The sequence below is a fragment of the Haliaeetus leucocephalus genome, unplaced genomic scaffold (genome assembly GCF_000737465.1).
Source record: "Haliaeetus leucocephalus isolate CR32 unplaced genomic scaffold, Haliaeetus_leucocephalus-4.0 Scaffold184, whole genome shotgun sequence".
Taxonomy (NCBI): domain Eukaryota; kingdom Metazoa; phylum Chordata; class Aves; order Accipitriformes; family Accipitridae; genus Haliaeetus; species Haliaeetus leucocephalus.
This window is the reverse complement of record NW_010972620.1, coordinates 36047-54681: the sequence shown is the minus strand read 5'-3', so window position 1 is coordinate 54681 and position 18635 is coordinate 36047. Positions and strand designations below refer to the sequence as shown.

Sequence of the window (18635 nt, the reverse complement as noted above, 5' to 3'; positions counted from 1 at the left end):
AGATGTTTAGTACATTTTCCTTATTGTTTTAATTACAACTTCACCAATGCCTGAAATCTATTTGCCCACTATAGAAATGGTCATATTGTGGATCACAGATCCTATACCATTCTAGTTCAGATATCGGGTTGTTTGTAACTGTTGTAGATCTGGCCTTAAGCTCTTTCAAACAGGCTGTTTTATTCACAATCTTGAGTGCCGGTGTGCGTATGATAGGACCTGGTTTTGACTAGGATATTGGGCATTCCTCTAACATAGAGACTAATCTTTATGCATGTATTTATGGATGCCCTTCAAGCTTGGGTAGTGAATGGGATTGTCTTACTGTGAAGGAAAACAATCAACTACATTTAATTACAGTGCAATTACTCACTGCGTTAAACAATAGGCTAAGCAGCCTTTCCTTTCCTCTATTGAAATATGTATCTTAGAGAATAAATGCAAGGGCTATAGACAACTTTTGGTGACTGTCATTCCTAAACATGGTCTTCTTTTGAAAACTGCTTCTTAGTAAAACTCTTCAACTGGATAGCTGGCAGTTTATTATTCCACACAGTTACAGCAAGAAATCCTCTAGACCTGGATCCCTGACAGTGTTCTTTCTCCCTCCAGCTGTGTTTCAGTTCTGTTTCAGCCAGTTTATCCCAATTTGGGGAGCCTCTGTATCCCTGAGCACCAGTGCCTGCCCTTACTCCCCTGGATCACTCTAAATTTACACAGCTATACAGTGTATTGACCCTTGACATGACTGAACACCTCATTACTGATTTACTTGTTCCGTCACTGTGGTAAATCACCCATGTCTGAAAATCTGCCAAGATATTACAGTGCCAAGCGCTGAAGGTCTGCAATACTTTCTAGCCTGAAAGATGCAAAGTAGAATGATCTTGCGGAGTTGCTTTGTAGTATATTTGCACTGGAAGTTCATCTTACTGATGTTGATTAATGTTTCAGCTTCCTGTTGAAGTGGTATTGTATTTTGTTGAACATCCCGTGTAGTGCGTAGTGGGGTGACATACAGCTCTCAGCAAAAATGAATTAAAAAATCACCTACCTTCTCTGCTACTGCACCCAACTAGCAAAAATTAAGCTAAAGCCCCAAAGCCAGGAAATTGTGTTTAAAACAAGTTATTTTTCATCTGCCTTTTTATTTCAAAACAAGTGGTTGCATAATTTACAGAGCTGGTTGATTCTCTTTGTTCCTGTTGTTTGTTATTGTGGTCTCTTAATATGCTAAACCATTAATATTTTTGCTTGGTTTCTAGCTAGCTACTTTTGAGCTTACTGATGATGTCCTTGCAACGACAGCTAGCACAGCACATCTTTATGCCTGTGCTTTACACAGATACTACTGTGAGGCATAAATGCCTCAGGACAATGGCTCTGGTTTTGCATGTGCATTAGGAAAGAGGCAAATGAACTTGACTGCTGTTCAGTAGTTTTCTTGCACCACTGGGATTAGTGAAGTATTTGACCAGATTTCTAGCCCGTAGCTCCATCTAGTGGGATGCACAATGGTCTCTTACTGCAGCCACTCATTTTCCATCACATATTTGAAAGTTATTTTCTGATTTATCTTTTTTTATTTATAATTTTTTTTGCATCAGATATTCACAACCACATGCATATCCTGAAAAATGTTTAGAATTTACTCTTCCAGTATCCAACCATGTTTGCAGCTACCCAGATGGTTTCTTACAATCAAAATTGTCTCTACATGTTTAAGTATTTAAAATAAGATTACTGATAAGCAGAGGCACAGAAGCAAAGTTTGTCTTTAATACAATTAATTAGCATGTATTTTTGATGTATTATTGGGTTATAGATTTGGAACGGTTTTTATTCTTTGTTGCTTCAACACTCAGTTCTTTTCCAAAGTGCAATTGAAAATACTTTGTACAGAATAGCTTTGGCACAGTTTGTATAAATATCAGTTTCCTGGAAATTTGAGCAAATGTTGGATGCTAAATCAGGGAAATTCTGGCTTGATTTTCAGTATTTTGGAATGTCTGAAATGGAAACTGGAATTGCTGCATATGTGATGCTGAGTAGATGGCTACATGTGGCTACACTCAGAGGTAGTTTTGAAAAGCTAGTTCACTTATTCCATGAGGGAGATGTCTTGAGCTCTAAAAGTAATGATCATGACTAACAATTGTCTGGTTTCTGTGGCTTATATGCCAGGCAGAAAGGTCCTGTGGTTTCAATACCAGAGAACCTTTTTTTTTTTTCCTCTCCCCCCATCCCTCCCCATAACTCTTGTATTTATGTTAAGGAAGCTGAGGGTGTTTTTAAAACCACATCTGTCCAAATTACAGTGAGACAGACATCTAGTAGGGCATTAGATTATATGCATGTTCTTATCGTATATCAGAAAAATACTGTAGAAGCGATTAAAACTGGAGTTGCAGATATCCAGGAGAAATAGTGGTGATCAAGAAGTTATTAGTCACCAATCTAGGGCAGTGAATGATGAGTGCCACCGAGTATTTCTTTGCACGTGATGGTAGGTCACTGGTGAGGTTCTGGGGATCTCCTTGATTGAATTATATTTGAGATTATTCCTGCTGCTCCTAAATTCCTGTATTACTTCCCACTGTTTCCTCCTCTACCCAGAAAACATGGATGTGACTTGGCATCCTTTACTCAGTTTCCCCCCTCCCTTTGCTCTAACTCCCTCCCCATTAGTACTGCTGATGACTGTCGGCGAAAGGAAACCAAAGTCAACAGCCGGGGCTGACGTTAAGTCAGACTTTGAAGTTAAATGTCAGCGAGCTGTTGTGAGGCTTTCTTCACACTGAGAGGCAGAAACGTCCCAAAGAGAGAGGAAGGAGCCAGGCAGAGAAGTGATGGCTAAAGGTCTGCTTCACTTTGCTCTATCCTCAACTTCAGGATGCAAACCTCAGCTCGGCAACCTCCCATCCGGACCCCAAAATTTGACCAGCATCTGATAAAGTGATCCGGAGGTGAAGGGATTGGTAGCATCACTCATAACGCGAAGGCCGTTGTCATTCTTGGCTGTATAGAAATGCGTAGCAGGCAGCTTTGCTGATTTTACATTCGTAGTGTGCTGTGCATCTGTACATCCTGCACTGTGTGTCCAGCTGGGCTGTACAGATGTCTGACACACACCCCATCTATTTTGTTCTCAACCCTCAAACTCCATTCTCTTGTGCAAGATGCTGGGAAGTCAGGGCTGGACCCACTAGGCCTCAGGATTTCAGCCAGTTTAGCCTCTTTGTACTCTTACTCTGTATATATGCAATACATTGATTTGTTAACTGTTATTATTGCACAAAATCACTGCTAAAACCAGTGCATATGTAATTTGACAGAGAAAGTGAGGAAGGAAGCTACTGGAGCAGCTCATCAATTTAATCTGTCTGCATTTTCTGGGAAGTTTTCCTCCAGTTTTCATGGTTATATTTAGCGGTCAGGGTACTGCAGTATCTGTCCCCACAAACTCTCTGAGGAAGTGGATAATAATTAGGAATTTATTAGAAAGAAAATGAGTCAGAGCTAAAGCATGGGAGGCAAATTTACTGAATTTGGTAAAGAATGAACTTTTGTAGCTTGGAAATACTGCAACACATGCTGGAGAGGAAAAATTTTTTTTTTCTGTCCATTCCTTTTCTGTTCAGTGTTTATGCATGGTGATTTTCAGAAAGTTTGCAGTGTGAATATCTGAGAGAAATGGACTATGTTACAGCAGTGTATTGCTGCTGGAACATGCTCCTTCAGGTTTCTGTGGCTGTCGCTCTAAGCAGTAGCAATTAACTGATCTCCTGAACCTGCTAGAAAACTGCCGCTTATGTGAATTACCATCTTATAGTGGGTGTGGATACAAAGCTATCGATGCATCAAGAAGGGAACGTGTCTGCCTCAGTCTATGGCATTAGAGCACCGTGCAATGGCAGCTGCTTGGTTTATCTGTACCTGTTGTTGCTGGACTCATTGCACAGACATGGCTCAAATGGTCTAGCTCTTCCACGCAGCAACTTCCCATGAGTGACTCTGAAAAACAGAAAATTGTTTGAAGTCAGTTGTGATGAAGAGTGGTTATGGAAAACCATGTCGGTTGATTTTTATTTTTTTAAAATACGGAAAGGATTTTCTATTCAACGACTCATGTACAAATACCTTCCCTGAATAATTAAAGCAGTTGGTCCATCTTACTAATAAAATGAGACCAGTCTCCCTTGTCTTCCTCCATTCCATTTCTTTCATAATCTTAATTCACATTCACTATTTTTTTTCTTAGGCTTATACTTTTAACTGCTATTAAACCAAACAGGCTTATCACAGCACTGAATCTGATCCTGCAGTTTGCATTTTTATGTGCTCCCTTGCTTTCATTTGAAGCCCCATAGCATGCAGAGTTTAACCACCATTACTTAGGACTAATTCATCCCATCTTCTTTTGAACTCCAAGGTAACCTTGCAAACTCAGATCTTTTCCAGCTGATGACTCTCTTTCAGCACTCACACAAGAAGCGAAGTTCTGCATCAACCTGTTTGCCCCTGTTGAATTTTGGGGGCAGATGGCACACACAGGGTTGTCGCGTTTCTTCTGTCTCCTGTTCATGGGTTAGGGCAGCTTCCAGCAGAAGCGTAGCCTTCCTTTCCCCTCCGGAATGGGGCTGATGGTGCAGATCACTGCTCTGCAGAGGAAAATACAGGTGTAAGTTACTGGTTGAGAAAGCTGTGATTTAAGCTGTGTCCCTGCAGTAGCTGTGGGGGCTTGCTGTGTCTGCCTGGCTGCCCCTATTTCCCAAAGCTCCCCAAAAGCTGAGAGAGGAGCAGCAGCCCATGGGGCTGACCCTACAGCTGGGGTCCTACACTTAAATAGGTATTTTGAAGAACCTCTGGTCAGGTAAGTCCACGAGGGGGCGAATTGAAGCTAAAAAACTCACCACCATCCTCTGTGGAAGCTGCACACACCTTTGTCCAAAGGATTTGTCACTGTGATGACCAAGCAGTTGGAGCTGGTGCTGTGTACAGCGGGGCTGAGCGGCAGTGACCTCCCCAGGAGGACGGTGATGCAGGGGGAAAAGCAGATGTCCACGGAAGTCTGGACTTAGTGTCTCTTCAGAAAGAAGAGCTGAAAGTTGTTCTCGTAACAGAGTTGATTCCAATTTTCTGAGGAACTGGGCAGGTCTGCTAAGGAAAGGGTAGATTTTGTCTGCATCTCGGGTGAGTTCATGTGTCTGGCAAGGAAGGAGAATTGACAGTCTGGATTGGAAAACTAGAAAGTTTCAGGATGCTGTGACTGGTTTAAAATCCTGTACAGCTTTGCTCTTTGGAAAAAAAACCCCAAACCTGCAAGTTAGGCAAATAGAAAAGAAGCTCTAGCTGTCACTCTCTAGTGCAAAACAAACCTGTAATAAAGCAGGTCTCTAATTAACTGAAGAATAAGAGTACATTTGCTCACATCTGAATCGGAAAACATGATCAGAGACAATATTTTGCTTGAAAAGAAGGGTACCACTGAGGCCAGGAGAGGCTGAGAGCTTAAGTGCAATTGGAATTGCTGAATGCAGTTGTGGCAGTACGATCGCAGCGTTGCTCCTCCCGCTTATGAGATGGGGCTTATGAAAGTAAGCAGCAGGGTTAGTCATCATCTGTGGTTGAGAAGGATATGTCTTGTTTGAATTGCAGGCTGGGATCTTGAAAGAAAACCTTCCTTTTGAAGAAGAGTTGGCAAAGGAATGCTGCATTTCACCAGCGTGGTTAGCAGGAGATGAGTATTTCATTGATGTGTAACAGAAAAGGGTTTACAACCACGTAAATGTTACTAGTACATATACAGACTTATGTAAAGGAAAATAGTATACTGAAACTATGAAACATCTTACTTCTTTCTTGCAATCCATTGGTTTTGCTTTTATTTATCCTCAGCTAAGTGGTTTTTTTGGTACGTTTAATGAAAAAGCACTTCCCAAGAGAAGGCAGGAGTGCTGTGCAGAAGGAAGAGCTCTACTGGGATCAGTTCCAGCCTGTGCAATGATTTCCTGCAAGCGCTGAGGGCTGCTGCAAATCTTGCCACCATGTGCGAGGGCTTCCTCTGCTCAACTTGCTTTATTGCCTGAAGAACAGAGTAAATTTTTTTTTTTTTTTTTTTTTTTTATTAAAAGCTAGTCTACTAAAGCTCTCTGCTTAACACTGTTTCTGTCCTGGAGGAACAAACAGAGTAAGATCAAATCAAATCCCATGCCACAGATGTCCATAGTGTCATTTGATTTGTTACTAGAAATGCTAGATACTACAGCTTCACTCTTGCTACAGTTCAAGATAGGAAGTGGGACCAGCTTTAAATACCTTGCCATTCTATCTCATTTGGAGCCTCGTGTCACCAGCTCAGTCCTCGCTGTACAGCAGAACAACTTCAGGACTGTTGCCTGACAAGTCACTAGGGATGTTCCGCCAATCTCACATTTATCACCATGGCATACATGGCTGGAGAGGTTATGCATCATCTGTGCACAGTCCAGTCATTTGCACCTGAATCAGTTCTGTCTGAGGTTTCCATAAATTTGCTGACTCCCATCAGCTGTACGGTTAGGTTTTTTCCTGACACTGAATAATCTTTCAGGTTGTTACTGAAAAGCTTTACTACTTACCCTATCTGCTATAAGCATGGACATCACATGTTGCCTGCTTCCTCTTTTCAGCAACTTATTGTATATTTGAATACTGTTATCACATTCCCCCTTTGGGCTTTTCTCCTCTGAAGACAGAGGACGATTGTCCTCGGCAATCATTTTAATCTCTTTTTATCTCTGGTCACGTTTTCTGTACCTATCTTCATTACTGGGTTCTTTTCAGTTGATTCAAATCCTTCTTGAAGTGAAGTGCCTGGCCAGAGGGCATCACTTGCAGCCATATGGATAAAGTGCAGCTACATACAATGGTCCAGCTGCACCTTCCAGCAACTCAGGAGAGACTGAAAATTCATTTATCTGTGGCTATGGTGAAGCGATTTTATATAGGATAATATTTATTCTTCAACTCGGGCTTCAGTCTGTGAGGGTTTGAAATTCCAGCCCGGTTTTGGCACCCAGTTCCCCTCTCCAGGAGCTTCTGTGCTGGCTCACAGCGCTTGTGTACCCCGTGTGTCTGTGGCACCGTGTCCACTGAGCGTTAGCACCATCCAACTAGACTTACCTTGTTTATGTTAAATATTTAGTGGTATTGTTTTGATCCAATGTGGATATGTACTAATAAGTTGATGAATGTATAATACGATTTACAGGGGTTTTTCAGTAAATTATTAATCCATTTTCAAGAAGATATTGCAATTTAATGTGTGATTTCATGAGAACAGGGAGGCCTTTACATCTCATTTCTCATTATTCACACCATCTCAGCAGTAAAACGTTATCAAAGAATCTTATGTTTACTGCTCAGTTCTACATACCTTCCATATTAAATTACACACAGTATACTAAGATATATATATATAAATATACTATCCATATTACTGCAAATAACATGTTTTCTGGTGGGATAGTTTTCTTTCTTGGTAGTCTATCTGCTCTTCAGTACTTCTGCAGGCTGTCTGTGCTGATTGAACTAGTCTCTTGTAGCTCTGACTCACTTTTTCTTCAGCTGTTTCTCTCACAAGTTAGGGTATCACATACAATCTCCCATATTAGAAAATCTTTATACATAACAGGATTTCCCCTGCAGCTGCAGCTATACCACGCAGTTGTTGGCCATCAGATAAACTGAAGATTGAACAAGGCAACATGTACTTTCTCATCTTTATCACAGAAATGCTAGACTTGCTTAAACAGAAATCAAGCAATAGAAAGTTTATTGCTAAAATTGAGAGGGTTATCTATTTTCTCTGTCTTCATCCAGGTGTCATGATATCCAGATTTTACTGTAGGGAAAGCTTTATGTGACTTTTATATAACCATCAAATAACTATAACATGCTATTAACCACTTATTTTATGTAATTGTAAATCCTGTTATATAGAATCAACCAGTAATTATTACATTCAAATACAATAATTGCCTGTGCAAACCCCTTTGGTCAAAATTACATCCACGTGTTATATTATGTTAACTATGCTACTACTACTAAAACTTGAAATTTGCACTTATTACAGGAAAACAATTCAAGCAACCTACCAAACATAAGGTTAGCTTCTGGATATCAGGATGCCTACATTAAAATTTGTTCTATGGCAATTCATTTTCTTAAGTCTGTTTTCTTTGCCTGCATTTCTCCCAGGCGATAAGAACTCAGAAGAGTTAATACAGTCTTTCTAAGATGAACTGATGTCCAAGTCAAGCGTATACAGGTTCTTCTATGGAAGTGAGCATTGCTCAGAAAGGCAACAAGACGTACAGTCTGGGGTGGGCTTTGCAGGAGTCAGGCAGCCTTGTATTTACAAAAATGCATCTTATTATGACTTTTTTTTCCCCCTCTTTTTATGTTGTTTGAGCCATTCTGTGGTACATCTCGAATGGGAACTTGGCTAAGGTGTCCTGTTGTTGCAGGTGTTCTTGAAAGTGAAGCAGATCAAGGTGATACTGGGCAGATGGATGGTGCAACGGGTGGGGTGGCAGCACCCTGGAGTTCCCTTGGGACTCAAAGTCCTATTTGAAGGGTCAGGTAGGGCTGGGTATTGGTAAGAAACACGGTTTTCTGGGAGGATTTTGCCTCTGAATTTTGCCTGACACCTCATTATTGTGATATGCTGCTTGTATGTTTTTTATAAAATGGTGTTTGCAATTCTTATGACTGCTGCCCTGCAGGGAATAGGGTTGGGATCTGCTTTAGGGGATTTTCTGTTTCTGAACCAGACCCTTGCCAGCCCTCAGCTACAGCAGGGACGTTGCTCTTCCAGGAAAGTCTGCTTCAGCAAAGAAATATAATAAATTTAGTTAAAACAAAGGCCACAGAAAATTATTCCCAGACACTATGTAGCAGCTCTGGAGCACGAGGAATGGGAAGTGGCACAGAAACCCAAGGCAGAGAAAAAGTGCCTTGATCTGATCCCAAACATCCCGTAGAAGGGAAGTGCAGGCGTAAGGAGAGCTGGGGCTGTCTCCACCAAGAGCATCAGTGCCAGGCTGGAGCCGTGGCCAGGGTCTGGTCCTTCAGAGCAAGGACCTGTATTTGGGTGCTGTTGGTCATTCATGGCTCCAATAAGTGCTTGGGCTTCTCCGAGTAGGAGAATCCTGGGGTGGAGCCTTAAATATCTGAATTTCTGGCATTTGGTGTTGGAAGTAAAACTTGCCTCCAAATATTGCTCAGAGTACTCGGGAGGCTGGAGAACACTTGGCAAGTACTATGCGGTATTTTGGAAAACACGTTACAATGATGAAGAAGGACACAACTGCAGAATTCAGTCACGTGTTTGTGCTGGTCAAACAGTTGTTCCCCTCATGAAGCATATTTCTGTGGTTTCCTTTTTTTCTTTTAAATGTCTTTATGGGCACCGTCTCTCCTTTTTAATAGAAATGCCCTTGGCTTTGACTTTTCATCTGGCTGTGGTCTTATTTATTTTGTCAGGATAGCAGAAGTATTTGATGGAATTACAAGTCACATAGGGAAAAGGAATCATAACTGCTAAGTTTAGAACTAGTAGTGAGCAGCCCTGCTGAACTCATGGAACTGTTGCCCTAACTTCAAAACTAGGTGGGATGGATTGTTTAGGAAGTTGGCCAAACTGTACAGGCAAAAGTATGCATTGATAATATGTAGCATTGTTAGTTTCTCTCCTGCTGCATAAATGATGTAGGAACATTGTCAATATTTGTCTAAAAGCAGTGTTAAACTTTATTTAATGACAAAACGTTTTGTCGTTTTGGGAGGTGAAGCAATTCATGACATTGTGAACTTCAGCACCAACTTTGGTTTTGGAGTTCTTGGTTGCAAGAAAATGTAAATTTTCAAGCTGTGATAGCTGTCAAATGCTTCTGGTTACCCTTAGGTTTATGGTAACGTTTTTACTCTTCAGTGAAATTTTATGGGGTTGAGGTTTAATGGATCATTCTACTAATTATTTTCCTTTCTGTGTGCAGCAAACAATAAGACTGTTTCAGACCCATCCTCCTCCTGCAAGCCACTGCTTGCTTTTTTTCAGCTTCTGCTGTTTTGTCGGGTATTAGATCAAGTTTGTTCAACAAGCTTAAGGCAAGTTCCAAGGGAGATCTTGGATGGATGGAAGCTGAACTGCCCTTCCCCATCTCTTGCTGGCATCAGTTACCACCAACTTTGGAGGTGCTTAAATTTGATTATTAGGACTCAGATGTTTAGTACCTGCCTAAAAGGTCTGAAATGGTGGGTGCCACGTGTGCTATGACTGGGTGAGGCTACCTGCAGATGGGAAAGTAGAAGCCATTTTCTTCCTGAGCATGGGTGGTTCCCATCTTAAAATGGCTTAAGAGTTAGTCTCTTCAGCAAGGAAGTGCCCAAGGTGAGAGGGGGTTGAATCCACCTATCTCATCCCAGAAAACCAAACTAAACACTTGACTATCAGTTGGCCAGGGTAGGAAAGTTCTCCATGCTTCTACCTGCATGGTGCCAGACACAAGGAATTGCAGGGTAAGGAGCAGCTTTTTAGCAGTGGCTAAAGGCCGCTTAAAAGTGTGCAAGCCTCCGTCCTAGTCCCGTTATCGTCTCTGTTCCAATAACTGCTACGTAAACCTTGGCTATTGAGACTTCACAGTGACAAGGATATTCTCTGAGATTATGTTTTTCATTTATTTTTCCTTTGCCATTGAGCCTTTAACTACCTTTACCAGCTGCAGGTCTGAGCGTGTTGATTTAAGGAGTGAAGAGTGTATGTTCATATAAGGAGTAACTCGTGCTGTGATGCACTGTATAACATATTGGGGTGTTTTTTACTAGAAAATAAACAACAATCAAACAGTTCCTGCTCTGCAAGCTGTCCCTTCGTTGTAAGGTCAAAGCGTTTGGTTTCTGTTATCTCATACAGACCTTTGGTAAACAGATCTTGTTGTGTCCAAATGTGGTAATGAGCTTGTGTACCTCGCCTGGGCATGAAGAAGAGGTTGGTGTTCATTAGCTGGGATGGGTTGGAGTCAGTGAAGGTCTGGGAGAGGGAAGGGAGCTGGAAGCAGATGAGGGGCAACCAACAGGAACACAAAATGGAGACTAGGCACAAGTTTCATGTCTTTCATCACCATCTAGCACCTTTCCCAGATAATCCCAAATCCCCCCTCTTCCTCAATGGTTCAGCATCTCTTCCAGGCATGGGCAAGCAGTTCAGTAATAGCAGAGCTGGTGAATAATAAATTTTTCAGTTGCAGTCTTACACTGCCTCAGAGGAACAGTGTAGTTTTGCTCTCAGGTTCCTCAGGTTTTAAAAAATGGATTGGGTTAATTTCCAACAACTTTATTTGAAACATTTCATTATGACAGGTACAGAACAGAAACTTTTTACACTTTAGCGTTTTGCTTAAATGAAATTGTTTGCTGAACTTGACCTGAATTTTTGATGAGCATTTTTTTCTCCCTGTTTTTCAAAAGTATTCACTGCAGCCAAGGATATGGTTACCATTCAGGAACGTGTCATAGATCCTGAGTATCAAAAGATCAATATAATTATTTCCTTATGCAGCTCTTGACTCTCATGAAGAGCTGTCCTCACCTGCTCACCTGGATACTCTCATCTGTAACACACAGGGCACAGGTCTTGGCCAAACACTCGCTGCTCTCCTGCATGGTGCCCTCCTATGAGCTACTAGTGTGGATCTAAACACCATTCCTCTTGGGAAAGAAGGAGCCAGCAATGGAGCAGAGAGGAAAGGGGTGGGAAAGGAACAGCAAGCCAGGAGAAAGAAGGTGCGTAAGGGGAATGAATAGAGGAGACTCCCCATGTAACCATGTGGGGGGGACTGCAGTGTTTATGCAGTTTATGTCCACAGCTGTGGACAACTTACATGGCAAGCGAGAAAGATCTTTAATCACTTCTGTTCTAGCTGTGTGTGGGCTCTCAGACATCCATAGTGAACACAGCCAGAACTGTGTAACATGAAAAACACGGGGTGAACTGAAGAACAAGCTTGCAGAAGTGGTGCTGAGAGAATCTGTGCAGTGTTAAAGGGCTGTATGGCTGAACAAAGCAGCTGGGGAGGATGGGGACTGAGGAGTGCAAGCAGGTCTTCTACAAGGAAAGTCAATTTGACATCATATTCTATTGTTTACAAATTGTCAGATGCACCATGTTACTTGTACACATTTGTTCCTTAACGGCTACTGAGAAATGACCATTACTAGAAGCAAGAGCAGCACAGGGGTGAAGCCAATATTCCCATGGCCAGGCTGCATGGCTGTCTCCAGCTGCTGACTGAATTAATCTTCACTGTTCCAAGCAAACATAGCTTAGTCATAAATCTTTATTTCGTTATGCAACGAAACCATTCCAGCCTTGAAATTTGCTTTGGTAACACCTGTGTAAACAAAGCTTTGGACAGAGGTGCAAGGAAAGTGAACAGATGGGGAGAGAAGAGAAGGGACCAGGGGAAGGTGTGTGCCATGGAGGCTGTCTCAGCTTGGGGTGAGTGACTGGTACCTGCTTTCTGTCCCTCGCTGTGTCCCATGCTAGGGAAGCAACATTGATGCTGCAATGGAAATTATGGTATCAGTTCAATTTGAAGGAGTTAGCGGGAACTGATCAAGAATAATAATTAATAAAAAAGTGTGAACAACTTGCATTGTTTCTCCCACCCAAAAGACAAACATTGCATCGCATAGTTGACTTTTAAAGCAAGTATGGATCCAAACTGAAGCTATTGTTTTAACACACCCTCATCAAGTTCCAGTACTGGCAAAATGAACCAAGACTCAACAAACATCAGCCATCCTACCTGGTGGGAAGTAAGGTCATTTTGTGCAAAAAACTTGTCAATACCAGAGTACTATTTTGCTACTGGCTCTTTGGATTTTTTTTCTGCAGTATCAGGGACCATGCAGTGACCACTGCAAATGAAGCAAATGCAATCCAGTATGGTAAATGGAAGGGGAGGTTTCATCGTGTGCCAGCTAGCGTCTTGATGTCTGACCCAGTGTCTCTGGCACTTTGGTGTGTTCCAGCCAGCTCTGCAGCAGCCCCACCTCAGGGCACAGCTGAGCCATGCTGGTACCTCTGGGAAAATATATTTAAGAAAGAGCAAAATGCCATGCAGGGAATGAAGACTCGGGGGGGGGGAAAGTGTGAGGAACAGCCCTGCGAACACCAAGGTTAAAGAAGATGGAAGGGGAGGAGGTGCTCCAGGTGCCGGAGCTGAGGTTGCCCCACAGCCTGTGGAGGGCCCTGTGCTGGAGAAAGGGAACATTTCCTGAAGGAGCTGTGGTCATGGAAACCTCACGTTGGAGCAGGTTTATCCTGAAGGACTGCAGCCCATGGGAAGGACCCACATTGGAGCAGAGGAAAAGAGTGAGGAGGACAGAGCAGCACTGACAAACTGCTAAGGACTGACCGCAGCACCCCATTCCCCTTATTCCCCCTGCACTGCTCAGCGAAGGGGGAGGTACTGGTGTCAGGAATGAAGGAGTGAAGTTGAGCCTGGGAAAACAGGGAGTTGGGGAGGTGTTGTTTTAATTTGTCTGTTTCTTGCTATCCGAATCTATTTTAATTGGCAATAAATGAAATTCTTTTTCTCCAAGTTGAGTCTCTTTTCCCTGTGACAATTAGTGATTTCCCTGTCCTTATCTCGACCCATGAGGTTTTTCACCTTATTTTTTCCTCCTGCCTTGTTGAGGAAGAGGAACGAGAGAGGGGCTGGGTAGGCATCTTGCAGCTGGCAAAGGTCAATCCACCACACTTGTTTTCCTTTTATCCAGGGAGAGAGGAACTGAGATGCTGGGCTCCGTGCAGTGAATGGCAGTCCTTGAGCGGAATGGCCGTGAAGTGATGCTTGCCATTGCAACTTCTTGGGGCCTGTGTGGATCAGCCAGCCTGGCTTACCTCAGACTTAATCTTTGGAGTTGTCTCACATCTTGTCCTTTTCCATTCAAATATTAACAACTTTTTTTGAGTTTTCAATGTTTTTAATCTGGTTTTGCTTTTCTTTCATTGTTTCAGGTATGCAACAGCTGCCCAACCTGTTTACCAAGCCACCTCCCTTACTTCCTTCCATCCCTCTGAATGACCACTTCTCCCACCTGGCTTACAAAACCATAAGAGAAGACTACCCATGTTTACATAGTCAATGAACTGTTTGCATGTCTAACAAAGTAGTCGTTTCTTTTTTCCCCTTTCAACTATGGAATTTGTGCTTCATTTCTCCTTTTGATCTTTTTACTCTCCTCTGCTGTATCAGGTTGAATTTGGGTGCTGGGGGTTCTGGGCCAGGACAGTTGCGTTGCATCAGGCTAATGTTGAGATCTAAGGGTAAAAGAGGATTTAGCAGCAGAGCTTAGCTCTTTCAGAAACCATAAGCAGGTCAAACCTATGAGCTGAGCAAATCAATCGTTATACCCATTAATTCAAAAGCTTTTCCTCAGAATGCTTAATGAATTTAAATTGCTGTTCTCACCATTTTCGTAAAGAGACTAGTAAAGGAAATTCAAATGAATATACTGTAAAGCCGCTGATATAATTTTCTGAATCTTTGTATTGTGGTACTGATTTTAAAGACTGGTATGTATTTTCTGCATGAAATGCATGTTTATTTTAAGGAGGGTGAGGTGCTCTTTGAACCATGTGGTTTGTATTTGATTAAGTATATTGTTACAAATAACACACTGGTCTTTAATAACAGAGTGCCCTAGATAAAACAAGTATGGCACGTGTCCCTGTTCCTATTACTATCATAATTATTAGAATATAATAGGAATTACTGTAATTTTGTATTATTCTAATTCCCCATAGGCTAATTCCTGTTACTCGTGTAATTTGATTTGGTTGCAGAGACAGTGATCTGCCAGGCCACTTTCATCCCTTTGGGGACCAATACAAATATCAGTGGGCCTGATGCAAGGGAGGATGATTCAAACAGGCCAAAATAGTCTTCCTGTGTTCAAAAAACACTTTCCCCTTTTTCAGGTGAGGCTTCCCTGGCTGAGCAGTGTCAGCATGGTGCTGTGAGAAACAAGGCATTTCTTTTTAAGCAGCTGCTGTCACATTCTTTGTGCGGGAAGGAAGACACAGATACAGATCAAAAGTGTTTGCCATAGCTGCCGTCTTTCCATCCCTTCCTCTTTCAAATACAAAGTTCTGAAATGAACTTGACTTGGACTAATGAACCAAAAGCAAAAACCTGCTTTCCCTTTCTGTGCTCACACATACATCCATCAGCTCGTCTTTTTCAGAACTGCAATTCTTACAAAGTAATATAGTGACACTGTGATTAAAGCAATATGAAAACCAGTTTTGTTTCAGTAACTGCGATTATTAAAATAAGTCAAACACTGGAACAACTCAATTTATATTTTGAAACCAGTTTTTACACAGCCAAACTCACTTATTTTAAATGCTTTTAAACATTTCTCTGAGAGGACATTTGGAGAGCGGTCAGCCCTGATGCAGAAGGGTAATGGTGGTCTATATACTGTCCTTCTCCCCCAGGGTTTGAATAACCCCATAAAGCCCTATTTCAGAAAACCTAACTCTCTAGGTTAGATGAAAGAAAACACTAGGAAGATCACCCTACTCTGCCTCCAAGAGCCCTGTCCCACGGGACACCTTTGATCTGGTGGTGCCATCTGGAGGGCTTTCTATCAAGTGTCCTGTGCAGAAGCCTTAGCAGGGAAAACTCTTCTCTGACCCAGAGTTTATGCCACCAGCGAGGTATGGATGAAATCGCAAAGGGAAGGAGAGTAGCTTAAACATGGTGGGAAAGTGAGAAAAACCCATCACAGGTAGCTTTTGGAGACCCCCTTTTTGTCTGCAGCTGTGCAAAATGAAGGAAGATAATGGGATGTGCAGCCTCCCTCCCTCGCTGGCCTTGCTCTGACCATCTCCCCAGGTAGTTTTCTGTCATCTTCATTTCTGTTAAGATTTTTGGGGTAGCTTAATTGTTGCTGGTATGGAGAAGGGGAGGAGGAGATAGTTGTTCACAGCCTATTCTCATGCAAGAAGCAAAGCCATCAACTTCTGATCAGATGAAACCGGCAGATGCCTTGTTCAAAGCAGAGAGAGAGTCTTCTCTCTTCGAGGGCACCTGGCGCTCTCCGGGCCAGTTGCAGGGTTTGGTGGGTTCACAAAGAGATTTGATGATTCACAGAGGGAAAAAACTGCTGAGGTCTACTAAAATAGAAAGAAACCTCTTGGATCTAAAGTTTGTCAGCCACAAATTGCTAGAGGCTGGAATGATGTTTGGGGAAGTTTCAAACTGTATTTCCCTTGTTGACCTCCCCATATGGTATCATATATGGTTTTTTCTTCTGTAGAAGAGACAAGTAAAGCTCTCCCAACAACACCTGAGACCGCTACTTGTAAGTAGAAATAATCTGATTTTTACTTTATATGCTAGTGATAGCTTTATATTTTTACTATCGTATTTATTCCTGGGAAAAAAAAATTGTATAATGAAAAAGCTCATGTGTGCTTTATGGTTGGGCCGGGGGTGTGTGCAAGAACAAAGTTATTTGGGAGCCAGGATTTCGGGGATGGCTCTGTCCCCCAGCAGCCTGCATCCTTGCTAGGAAGAAAGCGATCTTCTGTCACTTGTGCTCTTCACTGGGGAAAGGGTAAAGCACGCTGACAGCTCCCAAAGGATTTGTCCTGATACACGTGCTCCCCATGTGGGTTTTTTCTGCTTGTTCTCCTCCCCCGTTGAAGTCATAGCCGATGGTGAGTCTGTCTGCCAGAGTCCTCGTCGTGGCCCTGGGCACGGGGACGTACCTGCCCGCTGCTGCCCCAGCCTCTCCGTCCCCCAGCGTGGGAGCCTGAGAAGGCTCAGCACCCTGAGCTGTGCTGCGGCTGGATGCTGCTGGGTGTCACGGGCAGCTGTTCCCCAAGGAGGATGTGGGAGCCTGTGCTCTCCTGTCAAATGTCATTATCTGAAACCAGAGCACTGCTGGCCTGACCGAGGGTTTTATGTCTCTCGAAGAGACCTGTGGCCTGAACAGATGTGCAGGCAATGTGGAAGTCTTCTATTTCGGAGCCTGGCTGAAAGTGTGTGGATACCTGTAGGACATGCAAGACGCTGAGGTTGCGTGCAGGCAGCTTGGCTGCAGCTCACCTCTTGGTGTGTTGCGCTGTTATTTCCCTTTGAGCGGCTCAGGCTCATACATGATGACGGAGCTGAATTGTGCGAGTTCTGAAGACTACTTGTGGTATTGCCCTTACAAAGAAAAGTACTCTGTCTGTTATCACGGGGACACTTATCTCATATGCTCAGGTGGGTTTTTGCATTTTGGTGGCGTTTTCCTGAAGAAAACGCACCTGGAGTTTGTGCCAGGCTGGGCAAAGGCTGGCCAGCCCTTGCTCTTTGCTCTGCAGGGCAGCAGCGGGTCGTGACTGTGTCCCCAGTGCAGGGGCCTGTGTTTCAGAGAGAGCACCATGGCTGCTCTTTCAGACCATGCTCAGGAGACCTGAGATTTGGGCGACGGCTCACACGCAGAGCAGGGTGTGAGGAGGGGGTTGGTTTTGAGCCAGGCCACCCTCCCCATGGGTCCCTCTGTAGCTCTCCATGAGTTTATAGCATGTTCTCCGAGGGGAGCCGAGGGGTCTGAGTGCCTCATGTCCTCTGGTTTTCTCCTTTTCCAGACTCAGGACTAAAGGTGCCTCCACCAACAGGTAACCAGAGATTTCTGGTTACATCATCCTTCTCCTTGGACTGCTCTGCCTCTGGGATGCTCCGTCTCCATCAGAGCACAAAACCCAAATGTGCGCTGCACTTACAGACCCTGGGTAACATCTCTGACACTCAGGGAGATGCGGGATCACTTGGAATCCTTTGCAGTTGAGCCGCTGCTTCATCTGCGAGAGAGGTTTGGTGCTGGTCTTCGTAGTGCCACAATGGTGATGCCCTTGAGCATTTTTCTCTGCAGAAGATTATTCTTGTGGTGGCTCTCTTTCCTCTCCATCTGGTACATTACAGAGTCCATTTTACCCCAGAAATTATCTGAACAATGCCAACTGTGTTTGGGAAATAGAAGTAAAGAGCAACTTCCGTGTCACACTCGCATTTAGAGATGTTCAGTAAGTAAAAATTTATTACTTGGGAAGATGAATGTATGGGATCCACACCTTGGGCTTACTAAGCAGACAGCTGCTTGATTTCAAGGATCTTTTTCAAAGCTTTTAATACATCTGAGATGAAAAATGTATTAATTTTTGTTTATTTAGTCAATAATGTGGCTGGCACCTAATAAGACAGAAATTGGGGGCTGTAATTTCTGTTCCCAAGATTTGATAGTCATATCAGTAAAATGTACTCTTCTGCTATGAACAGTTAATCTGAGTTAAAAAAAAAAAAACCCAACCCCCCAAAAACCAAAACCAAAGAATTTAACTAAATAGTCATGTTTGCTCCCCAGGATGGAAGGTGGCAGATGCCTGTCTGACTACGTGGAACTCTATGATGGGCCACTCCATACCTCTCCTCTCTCCTTGGGAAATTTTGTTCTGGTTCTTTTCGCGTGTACACGTCTTCCTCAAACCTGCTGACTGTCAGATTTTTTTATAGTAACTCTCAATACAC

General features: G+C 43.0%; 1 protein-coding gene across 1 annotated transcript in view; it reads left to right on the top strand.

Moving 5' to 3' along the window:
- Window positions 1-4634: 4634 nt before the first annotated feature.
- The window catches only part of LOC104830191 (deleted in malignant brain tumors 1 protein-like), a 39379-nt gene continuing 25378 nt past the window's right edge, over window positions 4635-18635 (top strand). The window contains exon 1 of the mRNA XM_010564969.1: window positions 4635-4681. Coding sequence (XP_010563271.1) covers window positions 4635-4681 — 47 coding nt within the window. The remainder of the gene's footprint in view (window positions 4682-18635) is intronic.